The 9,493-nt window shown below is 50.7% G+C and overlaps 1 protein-coding gene across 1 annotated transcript in view; it reads right to left on the bottom strand.

Annotated features, from left to right (window-relative positions):
• Window positions 1-544: 544 nt before the first annotated feature.
• ZNF341 (zinc finger protein 341) overlaps window positions 545-9,493 on the bottom strand; it is a 13,925-nt gene continuing 4,976 nt past the window's right edge. Inside the window, exons 5-11 of the mRNA XM_010288234.1 lie at window positions 8,522-8,715; window positions 7,481-7,689; window positions 5,919-6,015; window positions 4,192-4,324; window positions 3,642-3,753; window positions 2,781-2,851; window positions 545-1,641 (exon numbers count right to left, since the gene is read on the bottom strand). Coding sequence (XP_010286536.1) covers window positions 1,127-1,641; window positions 2,781-2,851; window positions 3,642-3,753; window positions 4,192-4,324; window positions 5,919-6,015; window positions 7,481-7,689; window positions 8,522-8,715 — 1,331 coding nt within the window. The 3' untranslated portion in view covers window positions 545-1,126. The remainder of the gene's footprint in view (window positions 1,642-2,780; window positions 2,852-3,641; window positions 3,754-4,191; window positions 4,325-5,918; window positions 6,016-7,480; window positions 7,690-8,521; window positions 8,716-9,493) is intronic.

The following is a 9,493-nucleotide window of genomic DNA, read 5'->3' as shown; positions in this document are numbered from 1 at the left end:
TTGCACAATGGCAATTTTCAGTTCCTGGGTTTGCTGCTTCCGTGCTGGCTTTGGGACTCCTACTTGGCAAATCAGAGAAAAGCCAAGCGGACAAGAGAAGTTGTCTCAGTTACACTGGACTTTCGTGCTCCCTAACCACACCAACTCCCCACCTGCCAGTGACCCACTGAAACTACTAACAACTGACCCATAGAACTGAGCTAAGGGAACGCGCAGGCTGGGAAGCAGCTCACAGAGACGCGCACAGAAGTACTCTGCAGCACCTAGTCCAGAGCTGATGCTAGAAAACTGGCTCATGGATACATCACACGTTTCCTGTGTGACCCTGCATAGGTCACTTCACCCAGGCCTTAGTCCTCCTCGCTGCACACAGAAGGTGTCACATTTAACTGTCACAAGGATTGACCTGTTGATGTTTAAGGCACTTGGAGATCCTTGGTATGTAAAAAAACCATGAAAAGAACAAACACTGTGGAGGGAATACCAACCAGAGAGAAAAGCCAACACACGCGCATGCTCCCACCCGCCAACTCCACACAGCACATGAGGTCCATGGTGTTTATAACACATGTAGTACAGACAAGGTGATCTTTCTACTGATAGCGACAGAGGAGAAAGATACCAGAGATACGTCTATCACGGTATTTCTGAACAGTGTTCCCAAAGGATCTCAGGATGAACTTGCTTCCACTAGGAAGGATCAATTCTTTGCTCTCAGAAAGGCCACCCAAATACTGGGCAATACAGCTTTTAGGCCAGAAAAACCACAGATGGGACTGGCTGTGATTTGCAAAGCCACCTGATTTCAGCAGCTCTGTTGCAAGTTTGCATGCTCCTCCTTCTTACCCTGATTCAGGGATCTTAAGTCTTTCTTTCCCTAGGCTGACCAGTGATGCAGAGGAACAAGAAATAATGGGGCCATACTCTTCAGTGTCTTGTAGCCGTTGGTGGCTTCCAAGCAGTCCTCTGCCCCAGGATGGGAAAAACAAGTGGAGATGAAAGCCATTTTCTCCCATATCCATCTACCCCCCCCAAGAGCTTTGGTCTTTTTCACTGGGATAAATTTCCACACTGAGTCTGACAGCCCCAGCAGCAGCCTTCAGCCACACAGTGGCTCTACACATCATCACTCCGTTGTTTGGATGTAAACAGGGACAGCCAGCATGGTGCAGGGGCCGTCTGAGGCAGTCTGCAGTTCTGCCAGGGCCAAATTGGACGCGATGCTGCTGGGCTGCCCAGGAACGACAAGGTCCGAGTCAGCAGCTCCCGACCCACCAACCACGATGGACAGGACCGCGTCCGACTCCTGGAACGGTTCTTTGTTAGGGCCACCTTCTGGGGGGCTTTCCCCAGCAGCACTGTCCTTCAGTTCTGCAAGACCCAGCTGGTTGGGGAGGGAAAGGCCCACCTTGCGTCCCCGGGCCACCCGCTTCTTCTGGGGCTTCCTGAGCTGTAGGTCTTTGTCCTTGGGTGAGCCCAGCCGGCACTTATGGTCCTTCATGTACTTGTGGCGCGTGAAGCCTTTGCTGCAGGTGGGGCAACGGTATTTGTAGTTGCCGGTGTGTGAGCGCTGATGTTCTATCATGTGGGCTCGGCGGCTGAAGGACTTGTTACAGTACTGGCACTTGTGGATCTTCATCCCTGCACAGAGCGTCAGAGGAGAGAGAGCTCAGTTAAAGACCCTGCATCCTAATGCAGATCTTCAGGAAAATCTGCGCCACAACAAGGGAGTGCATGACAGCTTCATCTCCTCTTCCAAGGAGATGTTCCCTGATAAAAGGGAGGAGACATTGTGCCAGGCAAATCTGCAGTCAAAAAAGGGTGAGTGGCTACACCTTGAACGTCTGTGTTTATGAAGGGCTAAAGCAATAGTTCTTCCCAAATAAGAGGATTAAAATATCACCAGAAAAAAAAGTCAGGTAATTGTGATGAAAATGGAGAACAATCTTAAACTCTGATTTTTTTTCAAGTGTATTTGGTAAGTAAAAAAATTTTCACTTTTTTGTCTTCCTCCCAACTACGGGAATGTACAGGCTGAAACAAACCATCCGTTGCACTGTCAGCACAGTCCCATCTGATCGCACTCTGCAGGGCTTTGGACATGACAGGCACGAGAAAAGACTTTCAGTTCTACCCCAAGAGACAGAAGTCAGAACATTCCCTGGGGCATGGGAATAAATTGTTCGCCTTCATTAGGAGCAGGAGCATCATTTTTGGAACACAGAGAGAAGGGAATCAAATCCCAAGAGATCTCCTTTTGAATGTGAGATGGTACTGAGGAGGAGTGGACAAAGCACTCCAGATATTCATTTGATAGCAAACACAATGAATAATCCAGCTCTGCTTCTGCATCTTGCCAGCAGGCACTGTCTACAGATTTATACTGCCTTAGAAAACGGACCAAAGTTTAGACACAGCTGTAACTGCAAGCTCACTTAAACAGGTCTGCAGCAACAGAGATTAAAAAAATCTAAAGCTTATAAGCGATATTAAGAATTTAGGCCTGTATCTGGGAAACACTGTACCACGCGCAGTGGAAAATTCTCCCACAGGTGACTACACAGTAGCTGTGTTAGCTGCGCAGTGGGTGGAGGGAACTGCAGGGAAAGCACCTGTAAGGAACTTCTTGTGTATCTTCAGGGTATAAAGCAGAAGCACTTTCAGTTTGCTATCTCTTGTTTCTCAGGCTTACTTCTTCTGTAACACGCTCCTGCAGCACCACAGCAAACCCCAGCCGCTTCGTTCCCAACCACTGGCAGCGTGGGCAGAGCTGCACTTACCCGAATGGGACAGTATGTGAGCCTTCAGCTTGTCAGGCCTGTTGAACTCTTTATTGCAGCCTGTGTGGCTTCTGTAACAACAACAAATGCTGGTGAGCAGCATGAATCAACTGAGGATCAATGTATAAACAGATCCTGGACCATAAAGAGATCCACAACCCTTCTCCTTAGCAGCCCAGATGGGTCCCTGGGTGTGCAGTCTCAGTAGGAGCTCCACCATTTCAGCCCTTCTGGAGAGGGGCAAGAGATAAACAGGCTGCTACAGGGACATATGGCTTCTGCTAGACACACGGTCTGCGTCTCACTGTGAATGCTCCTAAAAGCAGCAGGTTCAAGATCCCAACTAGAGACAGAAATACTTTGGAAGGAGCTACAAGGTGGTTGGAGCAGGGAGAAGCCAGTCAGCCTTGGCTATCTCAGAAGGCCCATGGCTGTGCCATGGATTTGGGAATGCACCTTATAAACCTGGGATTCTCTGGCTCATACATTAGCTCCTGTGTTGCTAAGTGCTTTTCGAGACATGGCAGTCAGGGAGAGGCCATCATTCAGGCAACCCTGTACTTTGTCGTCAAATAATACTCTTCCTCTTCCCCAGTGCTCCCCAGGCGCAACCCCCACAAGCCTCCCATGAAGGCAGGCATAATTTTACTTCCTGTGGCCCCACATGAAGTCAGTGACAAAGAACTGGGACTTCTGGGCCCCCAGTTCAACAGCACACAGCCTTCCTGCCTCCCCAAGAAGCAATGGATTGGTAGATGCCATGCATGTACCCTAGGGTACCTACAGGAAATATTCCTTCCATCCCAAACCCCACCTCAACCCCACTAAGAGACACCACCATGACAGAAACACTCTACGTACGAGAAGGGACATTTATATTTCTTAAAAGGCTCATGGATCAGCATATGTCGCTTGAGTTTGTCTTTCCGATTGAAGGCTGCATCACACACTGAGCACTTAAAGGGCTTTTCACCTGGATAGAAAGAGAGACCAAGAGTCAGGGAGAATCCAGTCACACAGGGCTGCTCTAGTCACATATAGAATTCACTCTGGCAGCAGTGCCACTCCCTGCTTCTCTATAAACTTCCCCAAGCTTCCCTACCCTGCCTGATGGGTAAATGGGTGGATACAATGCACACTGTGCTGCTCCTGCTCTCCAGGGCCGGCTTCCTTAGCTTCTGCAACCGCAGGCAGTGGGGAAGACACTTCTATGTCCCACTTCTAACTGGTGCAGTACAAGGCACAAGGCTGAACCAAAACCATACATTTCCTAAAACCCATGTTACCCCAGATGACTCATACAGTCAACACTCTTACTCTGGTTACCAGGAAAATAGCCAGGGCATTACAAAGTGCAGCAAGGACTGTGATATGGAGATAGTGAGGACTGTGGTGCCAGGGGAGCCAGTACCCGAGTGGATGTGGGCGTGCAGCTTGAGGTAGTGCTCCCGGCGAAAGAACTTCTTGCAGATCTGGCATTTGAATTTGCTGCCCCCGCCATGCGTGGGGATGTGGCGGCGCAGGTACCTCTCGCAGGGGAACACCTGTTAACGCACAAAAACAAGGCTAAGAGCCAGCAGCACACAAGGGACATCACTGAGCCTGTACGGGCTCAGGAGGTGTGGCCTGTGTAGAAAGCACAAGAAGCTCATGGTGACTGCTTTCTTGGAAAAGACACACTGAGGAGACCTTTAGTTTGCATAAAGAAAATACAGATAAAGCTTAAAAAAAAAACCAAAAAAACCAAACAAGAAAACCCCCAAAATCTCCTTATCCTTAAGAATCACGTAAGTTGAAACCTTGCTGCTAAATTTTGTAACACCCTACTGCTGAGGACCAGCACCCCAAACGGATGCCCAGTCTCTCACCGGAACCAGCAGTAGGATGGGCTGGGCAAGGACCCCCGGCAGTTACCACCTTTCCACAGTGTTAACTTCAGCTTGTGCTTCCCGATCATCTGTTAATAAAGGCTCCCATTCATGGTCTTTATAAAGCCAGTATAAATGGTTTCTTTGGCTAATGGGGATACTGGAAATACCCAAGCTAAGTGAATTCCTAATGAAGATGCTGCAAGCACACATCTGAGGGGAGCACAGGAGTTCTGGTACCCAGGACTGTGCTCTTGCATCTCCAGAAAAACAGCAGTATTAGTAAGAATACAAAGAGAAGTAAAAAATACTGCTGCAGATAATGGGCTTTCAAACCCCTATGCCGCATGCTTAAAGTACCACCCAGGCTCAGAAGGGCATCTGTCACCTGGTGGGGGAAGTGGAGAGAAGACAGGTAAAGAAAGCTGGGTTACTAACCATGGCAGGAGAGCGTTTCCCCTTCCTGAGCTACCTCAGTACAGAGTGGTCACTCCTTTGAGATTGTCCCTGCCCCCACTGCAGGATTTTCATTTCCTTTGCTATAAACAGAGGAGCAAGGGTCCAAATTTAGTCTGGATTTCAAAAAATAATTTATTAGAATTCAAATCCCACAAAATTCTGCCCCTCAAACCCCCTCAGGGGCTGTGCTGAAGAGAATATTTCCAGCCAAAACCTACCCGGGCATTGTTCCAGTCCCAGTCACACCACTCAGACAGGTTTCTGTTTGCCAAGGACACAGAGCACATACAAAAGAGGGGAATGAGGGGGAATCCAGAGACTTCTGTTGCGACAGGAGATGAGGACAGCAATGGAGGTGTACGAGCTCCCCCAGGACCTAGGGCTCTTCATGACCAACCTTCCAGCCATAGGTAGCCAGGCACAGCAGGTCAAAGGCGCTGCTGCCACTGTAAGACTTCCCAAAACCAGCCTCGCTCCTCCTGATGAACTTGCTTTTACGACGTAAGGACAGCAGCCCAAGAGTGTGCAGTCCTGTGCTGTCGTGGGAGTAAGGGAGCTCCCCTGACAAATTCTGTTCAGCAAACAGGACCAGGGAGAAAAGCCAGCACTGCAGGGAGGAACATGCTCTGTGTGAGGCTAGAGAGCTGGAGGCCAGGAATGCGATCACCTCTGTCTCTCTGCAAAGCACCTCACGAGCCTGCCAGTCCGTACTGAGGTAGGAAGGGAGGGGAAAGGGAGCCGAGGGTTCCCGTCCCCCTCAAAGCCCTAGCTATGTGTCCAGGACCGGCTCAGGCAGCGGTCACCCACCCACCTTCTGGCAGTGAGGGCAGGGAAAGTTGTGCGTTGCTGTCTGCAGATGGTGCTCCAGGGCTTCCGGGGTGGAGTACTTATTTACACACTTCACACATCTGAATGCGGAGAGAAAGGACAGAGCCTGTGAACGAGGCTACCGCCAGCAAACCCCACACCACAGGCAGACCCCAGGCAGGGCTGCTCAGCCCATTCACCAGCCACCTTCCAGGTTGATTTTTGACAGGGTCAGTGTGGTACAGACAATACCAATACCAACACCACCCAGGTGCTCTGAAACCTCAACAACCCACATGGCCAGATCACACTCACATTTAGCATCCTTCACGAAGGGGGAGATGGTGGGAAACTGGGTGGAGAAGCCTTTACATTGCTAGTCCTCTTCCACACAGAGGCCCATGGGAGCTCCCAGGGACCCGAGCACATATTCCACATTGCTTCCTCACGAGGACAAGCTCTAAGTAACAACTTCACCTTACTTAAAACACCTCCTTCCATCTTGATTGCACGAAGACAGCAGCTCCCAGTGAAGGAACTGAGAGTGGTGTTACAGCACAGCAGCAGTGTTACCCATGGCTGGAGCAGCCAAAAGGCAACACGCTCCCATGTGGGGTTTCCAGCATCTAGCGAAGCTCCAGCTCATGCCACCATCTCTCCCACACCACCTGGGCCCTCTCCACTTAAGTCACCTGTTCTCACACATCCTGGCAGTATTTCTGCCACAGACCTCTGCCAAAGCTGACTGATAATGGGCAATAGGGACATGCACCATCAGCAGTGAATACAGAGGCACTCACAGCATGTATCTACTGTGAAATCCCTTTCCTTAGATCAGACTAAAACCTCCTCAAACATAAGCAGGGCTCTCATCTCAAAGATTCCCACTAACGAACTGTAGGATGAAGCTGCACAGTGCAAGGATAACTAGAAATTATGGTCTATGCAAGAAGCAGAAGATTATTTATTCCATGAAGCTCCCAGGTGACTTCAGTATCCTCTGGGCTTCCTACTCTTCCTGTATGTCTCTAACAGGCATTTCAAAAGCTCCAGAGAGCTCTTCATGGAACTCCTCACCCTTTCCCTCTACACTAAGGGAAAGGTGTTCCTAAGTAATAGACACCTTTGTGGCAAAGGGAGAGCAAAAATAACTCATTTTACCTGGGCACAGCTTCTACAGCCCGCACTCCCTTTGCTGCAGGCGTTTAAGAATCATAGAAAACAGGCTGGGAAGGGGCTTCCCTGAGTCTCTTGCCCAGCCCAGCGCAGGTTCAGCTGTGCCCAACTCATTCTTGACAGGTGGTAAGAGGACTTGCAGTGATGCGATCTTCCCATGTAACTGATCCCAGCCTTTCACTGTCTTTCTGAAAGGTTCCTTGCATTCAAAGTGCTTCACCCTAGCAGCCCGGCATAAAGGCCCCCCATTTGGCACCTGGGTGCCCAAAAGAACCACGGCCGCTGAACACGCAACCCCTTCTTCCCTCTAATGCACCCACCGCTCTCAGCCAAACACGCTCTGCACCCACTCACTCCTACAAGCCTTGTGAGCACCAATTGCTACTGTACTTGTACACGGCCACGTCCTTCTTGGGGCTGTGCTGGGGCAGCAGGCTGTGGGAGTACTGGTGGACACCCAGCTCGTACAGGGAGGGAAAGTCCTTGCTGCAGAGGTGGCAGCGATAACTCAGCTCCTCCTGGTGGCTCTTGATGTGCTCAAGGAAGGACTCCAGCTTCTGGAAGGTCTGAGCACAGGTCTTCACCACACACTTGTACACCTGGGAAAAGGGAGAGCGACTGGAGTGGCACACCACGGAAACAAACAGGGAAAATCCTCTGCCAACAGACAGAGTGGCCTTCCTTTTTGGAAATCACTGGGTCATTTACAGAAAGGGACCACTGCCCCTTGATGCACTGTGCTGGAGAACAGCTGAACTGATGTATGAACAAAGCAGCACTGTGATTCCCAGAGCATCCCACCATGCCCACAGCCATATTAGGGCTCAGTCAGGGCACAGCAGTGAAACCCTGCCCTGCACTGCAACAGGACACAATGTGGTGGTAAAGTATCTGTTCCTCTGCTGCCCTCCTCAGAGGATGGGTCTTTAAAGAACAGTGCAGAGCAGCTCAGCATGAAAATGTGTCTGACAGCTCCAGGTGAAGACAATGGCAGAACCTGCTGGGAGTTGAACATTCTGCAAATGCAGATTGTCAGGGCAGCCCCCTAAGAGAGCAAGGTGGGAGAAAGGGGTGTCGGTGTGAGTGCCTGAAACCACCCGAGTTGGTGAGACCACAATATCCCAGCGCTGACTGTCCCACGACCTGAGAGCTGCCACCTACACTGAAAACTTTGGACTTTGCTTCTTTGCTTCTTCTTTAGCCACCCAAAGCTCCTCAGCTGACTTCTCACTCAGCAGGGTGGAGGCAGCGGAGCTTTTCAAAGTCACCCAGCGCACACAGCTGCTACCCAGACATGCAGAGAGCCAAGCTGCATGCGAAGCACTGGCAGCTTTACAGAGTAAGAGGCTCAGGAGAGACCCTGGGAGCCAGTGCCACTATATGAGAGCCTGTCCCAATCTCACCACCAATACAGGACACCTCTGTCTCTACCTGCTCGTTCTTGTGCTGTGTCATGTGCGATTTGAGCTGGAAATAGGTGTTGAATTTGCTGGGGCAGAACTGGCACTGGTAAGAGCTATCAATCAAGACAACCTGCTTGGCTTCCAGTCTGCCTGCCTCACTCTCATCCAAGGGGCTCATCTCTTCCAGCGGTTGTGCCGGGTTCCTTGAGGGATGAGTCAAACCTGGAGAAAGGGAGACAGAAAGTCACAGTCTGCCATGAGACAGCTCTGACAGCCACTACGCAAGTGCCACACTGCCAAGACACACCAGCCCTGGCTCTGGGGCCAGGATCTTCCTTCCTTTCAAAGACACATTCTTTAAATCAGACAAACCTCACTCTCTAACAGGGTAGTTTTAAGTTTGTCTACAGATTTTCAAGGGCTCCAATTACTCCGTCGTTCTCTCCTTGACCCATTCTCTTTTTCCAGGGACCTCGTTGTGCCCTGGGGGAGCCATCAGCAGGGCAGGTCCCTGTCTGAAAACCAGAACCAGATTTACTCCCATCTCTGGCAGGAGACAGGAGGTAAGGTCCAGCCAGTAGCTCACAGTCCACAATACCTGCATGGAGCAGCTCCAGTGGGGCCTTGTCCTAGACATGACATTGCCACAGTGTTCCCTCCCACCAGGACTGACACCACCAGCTGAAAGAGTATCCAGACACAGTCTGCCAGCAAGGAGCTCTTCTCTGCCTCAAGTATTTTCAGTTGGCCATCGGGGCCAGACCAAGAGCCCAGACATGACTTGCACATTGCAAACAAGCCAGAGCTTTAGCTATGCTAAACCACCAGCTTGTCCGGCCACTAGACCAGAGCTTCCAAGTGTGGCTCATACGTGGCCAAAGCTGCATCTGCCAGGGAGGGAGAAGAGAGAAGACACCTTGCTCTGTCCCCATGCACATACTGGCACAGCATTTGGAGCCACTGTCCCCACCAGCTCCTGAATCCACCACGGCTGGAGGTA

The sequence above is a fragment of the Phaethon lepturus genome, unplaced genomic scaffold (assembly GCF_000687285.1).
Source record: "Phaethon lepturus isolate BGI_N335 unplaced genomic scaffold, ASM68728v1 scaffold25895, whole genome shotgun sequence".
NCBI classification, from domain to species: Eukaryota; Metazoa; Chordata; class Aves; order Phaethontiformes; family Phaethontidae; genus Phaethon; species Phaethon lepturus.
This window is presented reverse-complemented; position numbering and strand designations above follow the sequence as displayed.